The 19,781-nt window shown below is 58.4% G+C and overlaps 1 protein-coding gene across 1 annotated transcript; it reads left to right on the top strand.

Annotated features, from left to right (window-relative positions):
• Positions 1-11,340: 11,340 nt before the first annotated feature.
• Positions 11,341-17,013, top strand: GPR37L1 (G protein-coupled receptor 37 like 1). Its single transcript, XM_045536225.1, has 2 exons — positions 11,341-12,875; positions 15,598-17,013. The coding sequence occupies exons 1-2, from the start codon at positions 12,246-12,248 to the stop codon at positions 16,411-16,413; spliced, it is 1,446 nt and encodes a 481-aa protein (XP_045392181.1). The 5' UTR covers positions 11,341-12,245; the 3' UTR covers positions 16,414-17,013.
• The last annotated feature ends 2,768 nt before the right edge of the window (positions 17,014-19,781 follow it).

Genomic DNA, 19,781 nt, shown 5'->3' on the forward strand with positions numbered 1-19,781 from the left:
TTCATTTATGGACTGGTCGCCATGGTTACTCACCCATTCCTCTCCTATCCTCTCTGTCTTTCTTTCTTTTTCAGACCTCCCCCCACCCCACCCGCTGCATTGAGATGCGAATGGCTGGGGGCCTTGGAGAAACAGAGGCAGCTCTCCGTCCCGAGAGGGTGCACTCAGCCTGGGGGAGTGTGCCTTGTCCTGGGAGGCCCCGCCTGGCTGAGAATTCAAATTTGCATGTGTTTGGTAGGAGGACTCTCAGGTCTCCACACCTGCACCCTGGGCACTTTGGGTCTCACACTTTAGCTGGGCCAGGCCCTCCTGAGACCACACAAGGATTTAGAAACACAAAGAGGTTGATTGTATGGTAATTTCCTCTTTACATACCAGCCAGGCCTATTGCATTCTTTGTACAATTTGTGCCTTTTCTTTTTGGCTTCCTAATTAGACCTCTGACACCCCTAATTGGCTTAGAAGGGGAGCTTCCCTCCTGAGAGGAGTTGCCACACCTTCCACCTTCACTTTGACCTTTCTCCTCTGTGGGTCCCTATAGTGTCGCCCATTGCCCTTAAAACCCAGGCCCAGGCTGGGACAGAGTGTTCCAGCAATATCCCTTAACATAGCCGGGAAAGTGAACAACGGGGTAGCAAAAGGAAATAATCAAGAAGTAGCAAGAAACCTTTGGTTGGCAAGACAGGGTTTCCTGTCCTGGGTTCTCCAACCCAGGGTGACTATAAAATGTATCCTTCAAACCTGGACACTCTGGTGGGTGAAAAGCGGTGCTATTAATAGTCATGACAGGACAACGGCATAAACCACGACTGTCCTGGGCACTTTGGGTCCTATAGCCAGGCCCCCTTCACGGACAGAAGAAGCCCAGGGAAACATTCGTCACCCAGGGTAGCCCGTTTCTCCCGTGCATTCATTTGCATTCATTTCACAAATGCCTACTCTATTTCTGCTGGGAATTCAAGACAGCAAGAGGTCCCTGGCCTAGGGAAGCTTACAGTCTAATGGAAGAGACAATTCATCACAAAATAGAATAAAAAACAAGAAAGAGCAGGCAGTGTTCTACAGCGGAGAGGCACTTTCCCCGTGCCCGGAGAGGGGTGTTGGTCTGGGTTAGCCTCTCGGGGGAGGTGATGTCTGAGTTCGCTTCTTCAGGGCTCTGACGGAGTAGAAATTAACTGGTAAAAAAGAAATGTGAAGGGAATAGCAAAGAGTTCTGGTCAGGAAAAAACTGCCTGTGTAGAGGCAGAGAGAGGAGGAGGTGCATTTGTTTTTGGAGTAACCAGAAGGCTGTCTTTTTCTGGCCATTTTCTCAGTCCCCTCTTGGGTCCTCTACTTCTGGAAGGGGAACCCCCACATCACTTCCGTTAACTTTGGTCAGAGGGGCCCTTCCTCAAAACCCTACACTCTTCTTCTGTGACGTAAACGCAAGGTTTAGAACTTTGGCTTTTTATTATTATTACAGTTTTCTTCCATGGTATTCGTATTTTATCTTTCAAAAATCGACCCACAGCGCTGCGTACCAGCCACTGTGCCCGAGCGCCGCGTAGGTCATTTCACTTGATCTTCGCAACCATCCTGCCAGGGAGGTGCTCCCTCGCTGATTTACAGAAGAGGCTCAGTGAGGTCAGGAACCTGCCCGGCTCTCACAGCTGACTGGTGACGAGCTGAGATTGGCCAGGATGACCCGATACTCTGAATTCTCTAAATTCCACCCTCTTAACCACACTAAGTGCAGTCAGGGAAGGCCTGACTTTACGTTATTCATAACTCAGCCCCGGAGAGCTGACTCAGACACCGGTGGCAGCAGCCCCCGGAGTCCTGGGTTTCAGGGGGAGTGGGGGGTGGGCAGCAGAGAGGCCAGCAGTTTCGGTGACCCCAGCAGTCAGTTTGCACGCTAGACCCGGGGGATCCCTCCGCCCTCCTCTCCAGGGCGGAACCCTTCCTTCCAGCAAAGCCGGTCCAGCCCTGTGATGTCACACCACTGGGCAGGGCTTCCAGAGAATAGTGACACCCAGCTGACGTCAGGAGGCAGGGGAGGGGCCGCTGGTCCCCCCTGTCCCCAGGGCAGTTCAGGGGCTTGACTGCATTTCAGCAAAGACTGCACTTGCAAATCTCTCTCAGAACCTGTGGGGTGGGGAAAGCTCGCTGGGAGTTCTGCCCCTGGCTCTGGGATTTGAACCCTTGAAACCAGCTCAAGAGACCTGAGACCACTGTGTGTCTCTAGACAAGTCACTTGTTCTCTACGAGCCATTGCTAGGGCACAGCCTCCTAAATCAATAAAATGAGCAGGTTGGAGGAGAGATTTCTGAGGACCCTTTCAGGAATCCCAGGGGAAGGGATCTTGGGGCCTGAGTCAGCCTGGCTGTGGCCCTGATGTGTCCTCCTCCCGTCTTCCACTCCTCCTCTTGTCCCTGGTGGCCGTGGAGCAAGGACGTGACTCACCCGGCTCCAGGCACCCAGTTTCAGTAGCGCCCCGCCCCCGCCCTGGGCCTTCCATTTTCTGTTTACTCCGGAGCAGGTGGCTGGGTCACCTCGCAGCAGGAGGGAGAGGTATCAGGCACTGGGCGCCTGGCAATGTGGGGCACACCTGACCACACCCCACAGGTGGCCCAAGGCCAGACCAGGGTCTTGGAGCTGCCTGGCAAGGTGAGGGGTTTCGGGGGCATAAAAAAGTCTCTGGATGGGACGGGGACACTGCTGAGCTGCTGAATCCTGGGCTGGCTGCGCTAATCTCTTCCCCTGGTTTCAGTCGTCACTCGTCCACTGCTCAGGGCAGCCCAGGCCCTGCCCGCAGCCTGAGGCCGCCCCCAGAGCTCAGCCAGCCTAGGAGGAGGAGGGCACCCCGAAGGTGGTGGGGGCCCCACAGCCCTGTGCCAACAAGAGGGGACAGGGCGTGTGTGTGGCGAGGAATTTCAGCTGGGAGCTCACGGCCTGATTCATTCTGGGATGGAAGAGTGAGGCTGGGGGGAGGCGGCCCTGGGGAATACTGAAAGGTACAGCGAAGGGCACTGGATTGCCAGTCTGGAAAGCTGGCTTTGAGTACTGGTGTGGCTACCACCTCCCTCTGTGACCTTGGGCATGTCCACTCCCCTCTTGGTGACTCAGTATCCCCATCTGTACCAGGCAGCAGCTCAGATGTGTAAGTCAAAGCTCCTTCTAACCCTGGGGCTCTGCTGTTACCCGGGTGGGCTTCACCATCCAGGGCCCAACCGGCCCATATCCCCCACTAGCTCCTGCACCTCCCCCAGGGAGGAAAGGGGACCCTGTGAGAGGCAGCCGAGGGCAGCCTAGGAGCTGTCCTCCAGGTACCCGAGGGGGCCTGGCCCTCCCCAGGCCCAGGCTCCAGACCACAGAGCAGACAACAAAGCCAGGCAGGTGGAAAATTCCCTCTGGCGCTTTGCCCAGGCACCCTGGACGGCCACTGTGCCAGCCCAGGCGAGCGAGAGCTGGGAGTCCAGGGTACTGGCAGCCTGGCAGCCGCGGGGAGCGGCACAGTCTCGCCAGCTCCACTGCCCCCTGCTGCCCAAACGCAGAAACTGCTCTGCTCAGGTGGACAGAGGGGAGGAGGGGGATGGGAAAATGGGTGGCTGTTTGCTGAAGTCTTTCAGAAGTCGCAGCCCTGAGCCAAGGCGACTGTGCCAGCTCCTCCCATTATTGTGACAATGAATGCAGGACCCGGGGCCTTGGCTGTTTTGGTGGACACACAGAAATGGAACTTTGCCAAGTGTCCCTGTGTCCCCTGGGCTCCTGCTGGCTGCCAGTCTCTGCCTTGTGACCACGGGCAGTGCGTATCCCCACCAAGACTGTGCCCATCTCTAACACAGGGACAGCCGTGTGGGCCCCGCCCTCCTGGCAGGGCATGGAGCCGTACCCGCACAAGGCCCAGGAAAAGTGAAGGGCTCTGCGTGAGCACGTGGCTCCAGGCTGGGAGGCAGAACGAGTCCAGGGACTCCTTGTGTCTAAGAGCCAGGGCAGGGACCCTCCACCTGCTTCTCTCCTGCACCCTGCCCAGACCCTCAGAAGATGGCTGAGTTACCATGGCAACGCTTCCTTGCCCATCTCCCCAGAGGCCTTTTCCAGAATCTGGAGTTGATTTCTAGAATGTTTACCTCCCAACACTTTCATGTTGCCAGTCAGTTCAGACGGGTCTTCTGGGACCGAGGAGAAACCCCTTTGTGGCTTTGCTGGGTCACAGCCACCTGGCCCCTGGAATCACCCCTGCAGGGCGCCATCCGCCGGGCACTGGAGGGCTAAGGTGTCAGGGCATGGTGAGATCAAGGCGAACCACACACTGCTGGGAAAGCTACCCAAAGGGCATGTCCCACTGACCCGCAGTCAGCAGCCTGCGAGCGTCACGGCCTGTGCTGGGAACACTGTCTAGGCTGGCAGGAGAAGGCCCTGGAGATAAGGCAGGGCATGAACCCGACTCCGTGACAGCCAATTAGCTCCGCGTCAAGAACCCAACCGCTGTGACTCACCCACAGCCAATCAGGAGGCCCTGGGCTAGATACCTTTTGCAGCCAGACACACCTGTAACCTGCTAGCCATCTGTTGGACCACACCCCTGCCCCAACCATTCTAGAAAGAAATACAAATCTCTTTATACAGCTGCATATGGAGAGCTCTGTAACTCTAACACGGAGGGAGAGGCACACGGACCTGTAGGAGGCCCAGAGACACATGCACCTGCACGGGTGAAAGTCCACCTGACCTTAGCCCTGCTCCTTCCTGCCTCTGCCAAGGTCACCACCGTCTCTATTCTTCCCCCACCCCCTGGGTCCAAAACTGGCAAAGAGAAAAGGTTCAGGGTTTTGCAACAGACCTGCCTATACCTCTCCAGTGCCCAGGGGCAGCTTTCTATGAATCATTAGGTCAACAGTGGTCCAGAAATTTTCCCTCGTCCTGTGCAAAGAAGAAACAAAACAAAAAAATCCTCACCAAAACCAAACAAACAGAAACATTATCAACTGGGCATCATCCCTCGAGGCTCCTCTGGGAGTACGGGTGCTTGGAGGGGACTGAGAGCCCCCAGCAAAGCCCCGTTTTAAATGCATGAGAGCTGGGGCCGGGAGGGAGGGGTTCTCCATCCAGAGGAAGGCTCAGTGCTTGTTATTGTTGGCAAGGGCATCTTGCCAAAGTCCAGGAGCCAGGTCAGACATCGGCCAGATGGGTCCACCTGGAAGCTTTCCTGGGTGCATGCCCCCCGCTGGCAGTGGTGGGTCAGGCATGCCCAGAGGAAGACCTGGGAAAGGGGCCACGAGCTTTTACGTCCTTCCCACCTTCCCACCCTAGGACCAGCCCGAGGGCTGGCAGAACTGGGATCTGACCAGATTCGGAGGGAGAAGAGTCGGTGCCTGGGTGCTGGGACGCAGTGCTGCATGCAGGGGGACCTCGATGGAGGGAGAGGGGGACAACCCCAATGTGTTCAGCATAACCCCGGAGGTGGCAGGCTAAATCCACGCTCGTGTTTTCAGGCCCTCCAGATGCAGGGCACTCACGCTACGCGGTACTGAGGGTACCGAGCCTGCCTGTCACACCCCCGAGCAGAGCCCTGCTAAGAACAAAACCAACGCGTGCGTATGAAGTGCGGCCTTTGTGTCAGGGGCTGTGCCAGGCACTGGGCAGGTGGGATGCGCTAGGTGGCTCCGCCCTGCAGTTAGTTAGTTCTCCTGTGGGGTATGGAGGGGGCTCAGCAAACGACCCCTCTCAGCCCCCAAGGTCATCGGCCCCAAATCAGGAGAGAGAATGAGCAAGTCTGCAGGGGACTCCAGCAGACCCACAGGACTTCTGTGCTGGTTTCCCCAGAGAGAAAAAGACTGGATCCCAGGATGATTCAGAAGGGGGCAAGGTTTAACCCCTACAGCCAAGGGCAAGCAGAAGTAGGAAGAGTTTCACCCATGGCTGGAAATTATTTTATTCATCCTAGGTCAAGTCTCCCCAAGGCTTTGGGCGGCCAGCGTGGCCTTGCCTGTCCAGGGAGCAGAGGCTCGGCTCTGCCTGGGGCTGCGACGGGTGGGGTCTCTGTCACCTGTGCTTCCCTCGCATGCAGGGAATTTTCTCCATCTTTCCCACATGGAGGTGTGGCCAGGGACCTTTGTCCCCGCTCCCTTTGAAGCACTCGGTGGGTGCTGCTTCTCCACACCGGACCAGGGCAGTGGCTAAGGTGGGCACAGAGTAAGCCCAGCACTCTAGGAGGGGGAGAGGGAAACCAGGGATCTTGGTGGCATGGCTCGGGGTCCCTTAGCTATCTGAGTCAGAGCCACATGGCCAGGCTGGCAGGACAGCAGGACGGACCTCCCAGCACGGGGGTCTGCCCCCGAGAGCACCAGGGTCCGGGGCACTTGAGCAGGGCTCGTAGTGGGACCAGGAGAAGGAGGCAGGTGTGTGGAGGAGGGAAAACGGGGAAAGAGGAGAGGAATTGACATTTGCTAAGAACCCACTTTGTCTCAGGCGTGTGCCACTTATGTAATTTAATGTCCAGGGCGACCTTGGAGGCACATGTTACTGTCCTCGTTTACTGGAAACTGAGGTAGTGACAGGTTAAGTGACTTGCACACGGCTACACAGCCAGGGAGGGAGGAAATGTGGGTTTGTGTGTGGGTCCGATTTTACGAGTCCAGGACGACCCCCTACTCCAGGGAAGGGGAGGAGGAAGGTGCGGCTCTGCGGTGCAGAGGGACTCAGAAATAGACGTTCAACCCACCTGTCCCTCAACACCCGCCCAGCCACCCCCCACCCCCCCCCCCGAAGCTGCCCTGCGATGCTGCCCAGGGAAGGGTTAAGCCTGCTCTCTCTCCGCACTGCATTCTTTTGTGCTGAGCTCTCTCGGTTGGCAGCTTGTGTCAGGACATCAGGGCAAGAAAGCAGAAAGGACATGGCCAGGGCACCTGGCAATGAATAATCTGCTTGTCTTGGCCCCGCTGCCTGTGGCTGTGTGGCGAGGGCTGGGGCCTGAGGGCAAGGCGGCGAGTGAGGGGCCGGCCAGCTCCGAGGCGGGACCCTGAGACCCCTGTAGCGCAGGGCTTGCTTCCTCTCCACAGGGTCACCACCATTACACAGAAACTACCCGGCTTTCCCCACTTCCCCCTGGCTGCAGCCCAACCCAGCACAGCCCCCGCCCGGGGCTTGGCTCTCCCCTGAGATTTTATCTCAGCCCTCCCCGCCCACCCCCAGGACTCAGAGCCAGGCCCCGGGCTGCTCAGGGCCCTCCGGGATGCGCCTGCGGGACAGGTGGGGGAGGGAGATAGGACAGGACGCAGGGCTGCCCTCTGGGGTTTCCCAGGCTCTTCCAGCCTCACCCCACCGGCCCTGGCTCCACAGCCCGGTCTTGTGATTTGAGGGCCAGGCTCTCCTCCAGCTGGGTGACAGGAGCCCAGCTGGCTCTTCCTGGAGTCAGTCTTTCCTGCCCCAAGACCCCTTCCTGTCGGGACTTCTGCCCCTCCTCCTTTCTGCCAAACTGGCTCCCTCGCTTCCACCCGAACTCGGCTCCAGAAGAAACCCCCGCTAAGGCTTCTCTCTGGGAAGCCTTCTTGGACTCCCCAAGCCCATCTGGTCCCCTCAACATCCCTGTCTGCTGGCCACCCTCACGCGCCTCCACCTGTGGCTGTGGCCACTGCCTACCCCGTGTCTGACGTTCTGCCCTCTGCCGCACACCTGGGTCCTGTGTGTGTGTGTGTGTGTGTGTGTGAGAGAGAGAGAGAGAAAGAGAGAGAGAGAAAGAGACACTTCTGTCACTTCCAGTGGACAGAACCAGAACCAAGGGGTGGATTTTCCTTGAGGATTTCTAATACGGGAGTAACTTCTGGATTATATCCATTCAAATCGGAACGGGCTGTCTTGAAAGGCAGTAACCTCTGTCAATGGAGGGTTAACAACCAGTGGTTTTGGGTGTCAATGATGTGTCTGCCACATGAAACCATTCAGTCAACATTTGTGAACAAACAGCAGCACGAATCTCTCTCCTCCTGCAGTATGTATGCATCTCATAAAAATTGGGGGATTTTGTTCTGTTGGGGCCAGTTGGATCCTGACAGTCCAGTCCCTGTTGTTATTCGGACGTCGAGGGGGTCCTTACTGAGAAACCCTAACCTGGGGAGCAGCCCTGGGTAAGCAGGAGAGGACCGCCCTGCCGCCCTCTCTTGGTCTGGACTCGGGAGAGCGTAGATGTTTGCGGACGAGCTCCTGGCGCTGGGTGTGAGCTGGGAGTGTCCGTGGAGGGGCTCCGTGTCTGGAAGGGGAGATGACGCCTTGTCGGCCAGATGGCCGGGCTCCGTGTAACGGGCTCTGCTTTTGTCTCCCTGGCATCCTCGAGCATCTCCTTGCATTGGGACGTCCCAGCCTTGCCTCAGCTGTCCTGCAGGACAGTGAGGAGACATGACGAGACGTGTCTGGAACATGGCATTCTGGGGGAGCCGGTGCTCAGAGTCACAGCGAAAGGTCCCCCGAGGAAAGCGGCATCTTGTGGCAGGAGGAGGAGATGGCCGGACGTTGTCAGTTGTACTTGTGTTGAGGAAGCCAAGAGTTCCTTTATCTCCCACCCCAGTGAAGAGATTTGGGCATCATATGACAGGACGGATTCGGTGAGCGATTTTTGCCTCCACTCACCATTTATTTACTTCTTTATTTTTCCTTAAGCACACATATCCACTGAGTGCCAGGCACCAAGGATGCAGATAGGGACATGTGAGCCTTGTTCGCCAGAGGTTCAGTGACGCCGTGGTCTGGCAGCCCCCCAGGTCCAGTGTCCCTCCCTCCGTCCCTCCTACAAGCACCTCCCCAAGGTCTGCAGAGGAAGCACCCATTGTAATGCGATGAATGAACTACCTTGTACCATAGTTCTCCAGCTCTGCCTTCATCGGACTGGGGGGGACTTGCCTAGCCCAGAGGGCCGGGCCCACCCTCAGAGCTTCTGATCTAGCAGGTCCAGGACGGGGCCTGAGAACGTGCATTTCAAATGTGTGTCCAGGTGTCGCCGACCTGTGGATCCAGCTGAGCAGCGCTGCCTTACATTACCGTGGAAGTTGATACTGTCTTTTAAAAATGCTTTCACAGTGACCACATTTTATTTTGATAGCATCCTTGTGAGGCCTCGGGCCCAGCATAATACTCCTTACCTTTTACCCGGGAGAAAACTGGAGGACAGAGAGGTTCCGTGACCTCATGGCACCCTGTTCATTTCCTCCATGCCCTTCGTCGCAATTTATAGTTATGTTATTCCGAGTTCAGCTTTTTCAGTGACTGCCTCCTTCACTGGATGTGAATTTCATGAGGACAGAGGTCATGCCACATTGTTCATTCTGTTTCCTCAGTGTCTAGGATGATGTCTGGCACACAGTAGGTGCTCAACGAACATTTGGAAACCGAGTGACTGAGTGATTACTGCCATCACGGGGCTGGTTAGTAGCAGAGTTGGATCCCTCAACTGTCAGAAGCACAAGTCCCCTCTAGCAGCCCTTTGCCTGTCCTCCAGGGCAGGACCCAAGTGACCCTGGGCCCAGGAGCCCAGAACACGGAGGGGAATTGACACAGTGAGAGCCAGTGGGGTCAGACAGCCCCAGTCTGTGCCCGTCACAGGCCAGATCAATGTCACTGTTCGGGCCTTGACCCCTGTTAGGGGGAAGAACTTATCTCAGAATTTGCCCTCCCTGCCTTTTTGGCTGCCTCTGCCTCTCTGTGCTTCCATTTCCAAATCTGTAAAATGAAGATAATAGAAGTATCTTATCTCATAAGGTTGCTGTGAGAATTAGATGAGTTAATTCCAGCCAATAGCTGACATTTATCTAGTGCTTACTATGTTCCAGATATCGTTCCAGTGATTTCCATGATGAACTCATTGAATCTTTTTTTTTAAGAGATGAGGTTGGGCCAGGCACCGTGGCTCATACCAGTAGTTCCAGCAGCACTTTGGGAGGTGGAGGTGGGAGGATGGCTGGAGGCCAGGAGTCCAAGGTTGCAGTGAGCTATGATGGCATCACTGCAGTCCACCTGGGCGGCAGAGCGAGACCCTGTCTCAAAAGAAAAAGGAGAGAGAGAGAGAGAGAGACACGAAGTATTGCTGTGCTGCCCAGGCTTGTGTGCGGCATCTACCCACAAGCACGATCATAGCACACTAAAGCTTTGAACTCCTGGCCTCAGGGGATCCTCCTGCCTCAGTCTCTCTAGTAGCTAGGACTCTAGGCACGAGCCACTGCACATGGCATCATTTAATCCTAATCTTCACAACAAGCCTGTTACTGTCCCCATGTTACAGATGAGGAAGCGGAGGCACCAAGGTTAGTACCTGACCAGAGTCACATGTACAGCTAGTAAGTGGCAGGGCCAGGAATGAAATCCGGGCGGTCTGGTTCCAGAGTGTGCTGTCGGCCGGAGAATGCCTGGCATGTGGACTCTGCTCAATAGAATGTTAGCTCTTACTATTGTCATGGGTGGCACTTCCACGTCAACCCAGACACCCTCACCTCAGTCCCTCTCATGGCCGGGTGCAGTGGCTCATACCTGTAATCCTAGCACTCTGGGAGGCCGAGGCAGAAGGATCGCTGGAGGTCAGGAGTTCGAGACTGGCCTGAGCAAGAGGGAGACCCCATTTCTACCAAAAATAGAAAAATTAGGCAGGCATGGTGGCGCATGCCTGTAGTCCCAGCTCCTCGGGAGGCTGAGGCAGGAGGATCGCTTGGGCCAAGGAGTTTGAGGTTGCTGTGAGCGAGGCTGACGCCACGGCACTCACCCGGGCAACAGAGCCAGACTCTGTCTCAAAAAAAAAAAAAGGCCTCTTTCCTACTCTGTCCCAACTCAGTGCTGATCCTGTGGCCAACACAGGGGAGATTCCCAGGGGGAAGAACGGGGAATTCCTGGGGTCATGGATCACCCCGATGGGAAAGGCTGGGAAAGGCTTTCGCTTTCTGCCTGGCGTGCTTCTGAGTAGGGGTGATGCCTCTGGCTTGGTCCAGACGGAGGAATTTTCCGGAAACAGAGCCAGGGCTCGGAGAAGAGCACTTTTGGGGGCTCCATGCTGGGCACCCTCTGCGGGGAGGGAACAGGGGGGGTGCGTCCCACCATCCCCTTGGTCTCGCCCCTGGAACCTCCCCTGTCATCTCTTCTCCGCTGGTCTCAGCCGCAAAAAGGCAGCGCTCGGGCAGAGCGGGGCAGGGTAGGATTGGACGGGGTGACAGTCTGACTCCAGGTACTTAACTTCCATCGCTGAACATTTGGTTCCACCTAGTGGCCTCTGACTTTCCAACCGTCCTAGCGGAGGTGATTATCAGTCACCTGCTCTGGGCAGGGCACAGCAGGACGTGCGATGGGGCGTCTTTGTGAGTGTAAGGAAAGAGCAGAGAACTCGGCTCGGCTCGCCACGTGCAGCCCTGTGCTGGGGTCTGTGCTGGGGTCTGTGCTGCGGGGGCACCTGCCTGGGAGCACGAAGACCCCACGGCAGAGATGGCGCCGCTGAGCACCTGGCCTTGGCCCTTGACCTCTCTGGACGTCCGTTTCCACTTCTGAAAAATTAGAGGGTTGGTGTCTCTAGGATCTCTTCCTGTGTTAGAATTGTGTAAGGCCACACAAATGTCCATCTGTCTTGTGTCTGGATCAGAACATGGCATTTTAAAATTTGGGATGTCGCTGTTTTCCTTGGGGAGCAGCGTGATGAGGACGGAGGTGGACGGGCCCCACCTGTTGAGAACAGTGTTGAGTTAGAAGGCTGTCGGGTCACATCTGGGTTCTGGGCGTGGCTCTGCCTCAGCTATGTGGCAAGTGACCTCTACAAAAGTCAGATCTCAGATCTGAGAAATGGGGGACAACAGCACTTACCCCCTAGAACTGCTGTAGGGGTGACTGAGAAACCAGCTGAGTGCTGGGGCCCAGTGAGTGTTCGGTAAATGACAGTGACGGTTATTGCTCAGTTTTGAATGTAGGATCAGGTGGAACCAGGAGACCCGTGCCCCAGACCCCTCGCTGTGTCACTCTGGGCCAGCCACGTTTCCTCCCTAGTCTCCGTGGCCCTGCAGTGGGACACGCCTGGTTCCTGAGCGGGACAGCCGTGCAGGACAAGACACACGGGGGGCAGCAGAGCACTGTGCGTCCAGCAGAGGGCCCTGCCCGGCCTGGCCGGGGGCTGGGCAGGAGGGCGGGTGATGCCAGACGCCTGACTGGGGGCGGACCCAGCCGGCCAGCTGCCTCCGGAGCCCCGCACTTGGGCGCCCTGCCCTCACCTGCTCTCCGAGGGGCAGCTGCCTCCTGCTCGTCCGGCCATGCGGTGGCTGTGGCCCCTGGCCATCTGTCTTGCTGCGGTGCTGGCTGCGGGACTTAGCAGGGTCTCTGGGGGGGCCCCTCTGCACTCGGACAGGCGCAGAGCTGAGGCGCAGGAGCAGCAGAGCCGACCCAAGCGAGGCACCGAGGATGAGGAGGCCAAAGGTGTGCAGCAGTACGGGCCCGAGGAGTGGGCTGAGTACCCCCGGCCCATGCACCCCGCTGGCCTGCAGCCCACCCGGCTCTTGGTGGCCACCAGCCCCAGCCCAGGCAAGGACGGGGGCACCCCAGGCAGCGGGCAGCGGCTGAGGGGCAATCTGACAGGGGCACCGGGACAGAGGCTGCAGATCCAGAACCCCCTGTACCCGGTGACAGAGAGCTCCTACAGCGCCTACGCCGTCATGCTCCTGGCCCTGGTGGTGTTTGCCGTGGGCATCGTGGGCAACCTGTCCGTCATGTGCATCGTGTGGCACAGCTACTACCTGAAGAGCGCCTGGAACTCCATCCTCGCCAGCCTGGCCCTCTGGGATTTTCTGGTCCTCTTTTTCTGCCTCCCCATTGTCATCTTCAATGAGATCACCAAGCAGAGGCTGCTTGGTGACATTTCTTGTCGGGCTGTGCCCTTCATGGAGGTGAGTGTACATCCTGCCAGAGCTCAGCCGTGGGGCTGCAATCGGGGAAGGGGGTCCCCTCTCCGTCAGGCCCGTGGAAGTGGCCTTTGGGGGTGTGCAGAGCTGTGGGGCTCCGACCTGCTCCCCCTCCTGCACCTTGGGGAAGGATGCAGGCCCAGGTCTGGTTTCTGGTTGCTTACGGGAGAACGAGGCAGGTGTTCAGGACCCCCGTGTTCCAGCCCAGCCTGGTCTCCTGCTTTGGGAAAAACCTCAAGGCAGTGCTCTTGCCCCATCCCTAGACCCTACGCTGCCCCGCCCTGCCCCAGCCCCCTCCGTCCTTGGTCGTGTCTCCTTTTCCTCCCTCTGTGCCTGTTGCCGCTGCCCTGCACCCACAGCTGCCCCTCTGCACCCCTCCATATCCTGCCTCCCCGCGCAGAGCCCGAGGGGAGAGCCCAGTTTCCTACAGACCCCGGGATAAAGTCACCATCCGCTCCCTGGGAGCACAGACGCCAGAAGGGAAGATCCTTCCTTCCCTTCCTCACTGTCATTCTTGTCATCGCTGTCATCTTCATCACAACCTCCTAAACCCTCTCTGGGAGGGAGGACCTGGCTCTGAGCGCTGGAGCTAGTCGGGGGCTCCAGTCTCAGCTCTGCCACCGACATGCTGGGTGTCACTGGGCGGGTGGCATCACCTTCCCAGTTTCCTTAGCCCCCAACCCGGGGGTGGACCAGATGGCCCTTCCAGCCGGCAAGTTCCACAGCTCTAAGGTGTATCATTACACCCTTACTTCTGGGAACTTCCACCCCAGGGTGAGTCCATGGGTGTTGAAGGATGTGTAGATCAAATAGAGACAACTTAGAATGCTGCAGAAATACACCAGTACAGGTACATTTATGAAAGAGACACAGCAAGGCCACTGTCTCTATATCAGCAGACAAATAAGCAGCCTTTTAAATTTTGGCTGTGTGGGGGGTAATAGTGAGGACTTAGTGACAGTGGCTGTTCCTCTGTGGGTGGTGCTGCATGACACGGGTGACCTGCCTGGCTGGAGAAGGAATCGGGGTCAGGCATTTGGACACAGGTCCTATTCCCAGGTCTGTCCCTAAGTCACCATGTGTTAATGACGATTTCACACTTGGACAGACTCTCTGAGGCTCGGCAGCTGGTTCAGTCCTTTCCTGTCCTTCCCCAGCAAGGGAGGCTGCCTAATGGTGGCCCAAAGGCACTTCGATCTGAAAGGAGACCCTGCAGTGGGGGACAGCCTGTGCCTCTTAGTCACCCGCCATCTCGTGCTCACAGCCCGGGTGAGCTGAGAGCGGTCAGACACGGGACTTTGGCATGGGGTAGACTTGATTAGAAAACGGGCTTCGCCTGTCGCTAGCTGAGTGACCTTGGTAAGTTACTTAACCTGCTTAAAACTCAATTTCCTTATCTTTAAATTGGGGACAACAACAACAACAGCAGCAGCGATAGCTATCTGCATGAATTCTTGAAGGATTAAATGGTAATGTCTATAAAGTGCTTAGAATTAAAATAATCTAATAGTTGGTGGTTTTTACCGGGGAATGGTGCAAGAGGAGAACCGGGAAGTGCAGACATGTGAACTCTTGCTTGCAAGAGGCTGGTAGGTCCGAGAACGCCTGGCCCTGCCTGGCTGTGGGTCTCCACGTATCTGATACGCAGGCTCTGGCCTCGGTCCGGCCAGGCCACCCACCATCCCTCCTGGGGGACAGGGATGACCCCTGGGCTGATAGAGTGTCCTCCCTCCAGGCTGGGCATGGGGTGAGAGTCGGGGGGCAAAACACGCTGCCCCAAACCCTTTCACAGGGAGGATCTCGGGATGGCCCCTAGCAGGGAGCTGGAGGAGGCAGCTTGGAATAAACTCGAGATGTTTTTGAGACGCAGGGACAGGGGGAGAGAGCGGTGTTTTTGCTCGAGGCTGAAGGCTGCTCCTCCACAGGCCTGGGCTTGCCTGCCAAGGGAGGGGGCTGGGGTTCTCACAAAGGACACTTGGTGGCAGTGCTAATAAGCCGGGGATTGTGTTCCCCCAGCCAGAGGAGGGAGGAATTTGGACAGGAGGAGGGATCTGAGCACAATCCCTGAGTGTGGCTGGACATCATTTGGTGTCGCGGGAGGGTTCCCTGTTCCTTTATGCTCTCTGGTGCTTTCTCCCTGCTGCTCTGGCTTCTTCCTCTTGGCTCACAGGGTCGTTTTCCTGTGTGCTCAGTGAATTCTGTGTGGGGAGTGGGGTACAGCTGGCTCAGAGTGGGGGCTGCTTCCCCACGCAGCCCGAGCTCCTCAGGACGGGGCCAGGAGAGTGAGTGCGTGTGTGTGCGTGAGTGCTACGCTCCCCAACACCACCCACTGATCCGTGCAAAACATGGGGTGCAGGAAGTGGGAGGGCCAGCAGAGAGCCAGAACTTCTGTGCCTTTGTCTTGGTTCTTCCTTAGAGATGAATTCCCAAAGTTTCTCAGAGAACACAGGGTCTGTCGGAGCCAGGCCGTTTGTCCCCTAGCCTGACAGGCAAAGTCAAGGTGAGAAGAGGCAGGTGTGTGCGTGTGAGCCTCACCCCTGCCGTCCCTCAGCGGCGGGGGAAGTGCCTGACGGGTAGAAAATGCTCCTTAAATAGTCGTCGTTGCCATTACTATTACTTCTACGCTTCTCACTCAATTTGTCGTCCTCCCTCGTCCCCAGCGGTTTTGACCAAGAGCTTCTCTCTTCCTCCACCTCCTAACCCACAGGTCTCCTCTCTGGGCGTCACGACCTTCAGCCTCTGTGCCCTGGGCATCGACCGCTTCCACGTGGCTACCAGCACCCTGCCCAAGGTGCGGCCCATCGAGCGGTGCCAGTCGATCCTGGCCAAGCTGGCTGTCATCTGGGTGGGCTCCATGACGCTGGCCGTGCCCGAGCTCCTGCTGTGGCAGCTGGCGCAGGAGCCGGCCCCCACCACGGGCACCGTGGACTCGTGCGTCATGAAGCCCTCGGCCAGCCTGCCCGAGTCCCTCTACTCACTGGTGATGACGTACCAGAACGCCCGCATGTGGTGGTACTTCGGCTGCTACTTCTGCCTGCCCATCCTCTTCACCGTCACCTGCCAGCTGGTGACGTGGCGGGTGCGGGGCCCCCCGGGCAGGAAGCCGGAGTGCCGGGCGGGCAAGCACCAGCAGTGCGAGAGCCAGCTCAACAGCACCGTGGTGGGCCTGACCGTGGTCTACGCCTGCTGCACCCTCCCCGAGAACGTGTGCAACATCGTGGTGGCCTACCTGTCCACCGAGCTCACGCGCCAGACCCTGGACCTCCTGGGCCTCATCAACCAGTTCTCCACCTTCTTCAAGGGCGCCATCACCCCCGTGCTCCTGCTGTGCGTGTGCAAGCCGCTGGGCCAGGCCTTCCTGGACTGCTGCTGCTGCTGCTGCTGCGAGGACTGCGGCCGGGCCGGGGATGCCTCGGCCACCGACGGCTCGGACAGCAAGCTCAAGACCGAGGTGTCCTCCTCCATCTACTTCCACAAGCCCAGGGAGTCACCTCCGCTCCTGCCCCTGGGCACGCCCTGCTGAGGCGGAGCCGCCGCCCAGCCCGTGCCTGCGTTTCTGTCCCCATAGGTCTTGCTTTGTGCCCGTCTTGCTGCCTAGAGATGGATTTGGTTCCTCTTGTCGAGGTTTGGGCATGTCGAAGCCCCCTCTCCCAGCAGGGCCCTTCCTGTCACTTGTGGGGCCTTCCAGCCCTGTCCTTTCCACCGGTGGGCCATGATGCTTCTAGGTCCTTAGAGCTGCCTGGAAACTCAGTGCCACCAGGTGGGAGCCAGAACTTGGCCTGCGTCTCCTGGCTCCAGCCCTTCCTCCCTCGCTCACCTAGGAAGCTGACTCTCCTTCAGGTGCCCCCTCTGAGCATCATCCCCCACCCTTTGCCCTGGAGCCCCATCCCGGGTGGGGGCACCTTGGGGCTGCCCGACGTGGCTCAGTTCCCCTTTCTCTGGACCGGGTCTGTCCCAGCCCTGGATGCGCCCTGTCACCGCTGACTTCTCTTCTTCTGGAGATTTCTGTCTCCTTCCACCTCGTTTCTTTCAGATGCCCTGGGTTGCCCTGTCCCAGCTGCCCCTGTTAGGTGCTTTCCTATAGAAGGCCCATCTTGAAAAACAATAAACTAGGTAGAAATACCCCTATGCCCACTGCACTTTCTTGTGCCGGATCTTGGTAGAGCCCAGATGTACCTGGGCCTTCCCTGGGCCAGGCAGGGCCCTGGGGGGATTCCTCCTGACCACCTTTGGCCTTGGCCTTGGCCGGCTGCTGTCTGCACAGCCCTGCCCCCGTAAGGGTGCTATGGCTTTTGCAGGACAAAGAGGATGGAGGGCAGGGGGTTGGGGGGACTTAAGTCCTCATCCCAGCCTAAACCCAGCAGCCCCTGGGAAGTCAAAAGGCTGTGAACTCGTGTCCTCTGGAGCGCCCATGTCTGTTTGGGCCTCTCTCCACAAAGCCCCCACTTGAGGGAATCCAGTGGCCTCCCTCCATGAGCCTCAGGGCTGCCCAGCCTCACTCTGAGAGCTGCTCTTGTTCAGTTTCTTGGAATGGAGTGTTTTGCCTGTAGACAGCCCAGCTGCCTGCCCCGGGGCCGCCCCCCCCACCCCAGCACCCCACCCTTCCCGCCAGAGCTCTATCACCGTCCCCAACAGACCCTGCAGCTCCCTTTGCCGCCCCCTGCCCTTGAAGTCCCGCTGCCACAGCTCCACCTCTGGGGCCTTCCGAAGGGCACCCTTAGCCCTGTCGGGCCCTGAGAAGCCGACACATCAGCCGGAAGTGAGGCCTCAGCCTGGGCCGCCAGTCCCGCCCTGCCCCAGAAGCCCAGCTTTCCTCAGAGCCACCCTGCCGCGTCGGAAGCTCAGCTCCAGGTCCCATGAGAGACGTCCGCCCACTGGGCCCACCGAGGACCTCCACGTGAGCCTCAGGAAGCGCCCCCGGGCCCAGGGGTGGTGAGGGGCAGGGGGCTCCCAGTGCCCTGGGCTCCGTTCTCCTCTGTCCACCCACCCACGCCCCTTGGCCTCGGCCTGCCCTGTGCCCAAGCTGCCCTCCCCCTCTCCTAGGGATCTTAACGGCCTTGTTCTCTCTCCCTGGCACCCACCCCCAGGGCCGGGTGACGCCAAGAGAGCAGGAGGCCGTTGCTAGGTGATGCTGCTACCATGCGCACACCCTTTGTGCTGGGGAATGACACCCACCCATTGCTCAGCAGACCTGTTGCCACGGTGACTGAAGCCCCCAGCTTTGTCTGTAGAAACTTAGCATGGTGGTGCGTGGAGGAGAGGGGGCCAAAGGCGGGCTTGCTGCGCCGCGGCCACCGGGGCTGCTTCCTCCTGTCTCCCCCAACTCCTTCTGCCCCCGTCCCTGCCCCCCAGCCCAGAGGCACCAAGGTTCCTAAGGGATGCAGGCGGGGGGCCGGGTGAACCGAGGTGAAGTCCGGAATCCGGACGGGGAGGGAGAGGGCTGAGGGTGGAAGGCTGTGGGCAGGGGAGGGGGCACCCCAGCATCCTGTTTGGGGGGCACCCTCTGCCTCTCCCTCCTGCTGGTTGGCCGACTCAGAGACAAACATGGGCTGGGAGGCGGTGAATCCAAGGCCCTGCCACCGCCGCCCCCCAGGCCTGTGACGTGAATGGCTTGCAGAATCATCAGCAGGCTGGGCCTTGGGAAAGAGCCACTGTCCCTGCAGCCTGGGCCAGCTGGAGAAACAATGTGGGGTTTGTTGCTCAGGGGTCCCAGGCTGGGGTAGGGGGAGGGCGGCACATGGTGGCAGTGGACTTGAGCTGGGATGCTGAGGGAACACTGACACGCCCCAGAGCAGACTTGGGGAGACCAGCCTGCAGCCCCAAATGCCAGGTTGGGGGGCAAGGGGCCTGCAATCCACTGCATCTCGCCAACCCACTTAGGAAATCGCCCTTCCATCATTGATCCGAATGCATCAGTTGGCCTCGCGGTCTCAGCTTCCTCATCTGTAAAGTGGGAACGATCCCTCCCTCGCAGAGGACTATGGTCAGTCATTTAATGAGACGAGACATACAAAGCACCTGGCGTGGTGCTTGGCTCTTTTTCTTCCTTCCTTCCTCTCCTTTGGGAATTCAATTCTCCAGTGCTGTGGAGCAGGCTTGGCCAGGGTATTCTTAAACTCTTCCAGGTCTTGGCATCAAAGGGCCCCAAGTGTGATGATTTACATACACTATCTGTCCGCAGGTCAACTTTTAAAAGTTTTTATTTTTTTTGTGGGGTGGGGTCTTGCTATGTTGCCCAGGCTGGCTTTGAACTCCTGGGCTCAAGCAATCCAACTGTCTCAGCCTCCTGAAATACCTTAACAAGTTCTTTCGGTCATACTAGGACCCTGCTGCATGCGGGCACGGTGGTGGGATGCTGCGTGCCTACTGGTCGCCAGCTCAGTCCCGCTTACCTCAAACCTCAGCCCTCACTGGAGGGTGACAGGACGTGAGAAAAATGGCCCCAGATGAGTGACTGTTGGTCCCCCCCAGGATCCCACGCCAGGGGCAAACCCAGCCACCTTTGTAGCCAGGAGAGGGCAGGGGGCAGAGCCTGGGCCACCTTCAACCCTAACCAGAAGAGCACGTCTCCTGTCCCTTAGGAGCTGGAAGGCACCCTAGCATCACTTGGCTCCGGTTGCCAAATTCCATCCCCAATCTTTTCAAACTCTGGCTACGGGGAGCTGCCTCTCCCGGCAGGGGGCCTAGAAAGTGTCTCCAGGAGGAAGCCCTGGACACCCCCAAAGGGCAGGGGCTGGGGGGGCCGGGACAGGGAGGTCAAGGGCTCTTCCCAGAACTGAGGGAAGAGGCAGCTCCTTTCCCTGCGGTGGGAGGGCTGGGCAGGGACGGGCGTTCTGCAGGGGCCTGCTCCACTTTGCAGGGGGAAGGGGCGGCGAGCAGGGAGGCGGGGCT

The sequence above is a fragment of the Lemur catta genome, chromosome 23 (assembly GCF_020740605.2).
Source record: "Lemur catta isolate mLemCat1 chromosome 23, mLemCat1.pri, whole genome shotgun sequence".
NCBI classification, from domain to species: Eukaryota; Metazoa; Chordata; class Mammalia; order Primates; family Lemuridae; genus Lemur; species Lemur catta.

Coding starts and splice junctions, on each gene's coding strand:
- GPR37L1 (XM_045536225.1), top strand. CDS start 12,246: ATGCGGTGGCTGTGGCCCCTGGCCATCTGTCTTGCTGCGGTGCTGGCT. Junction 12,876..15,597: donor GGGCTGTGCCCTTCATGGAG/GTGAGTGTACAT, acceptor CCTAACCCACAG/GTCTCCTCTCTGGGCGTCAC.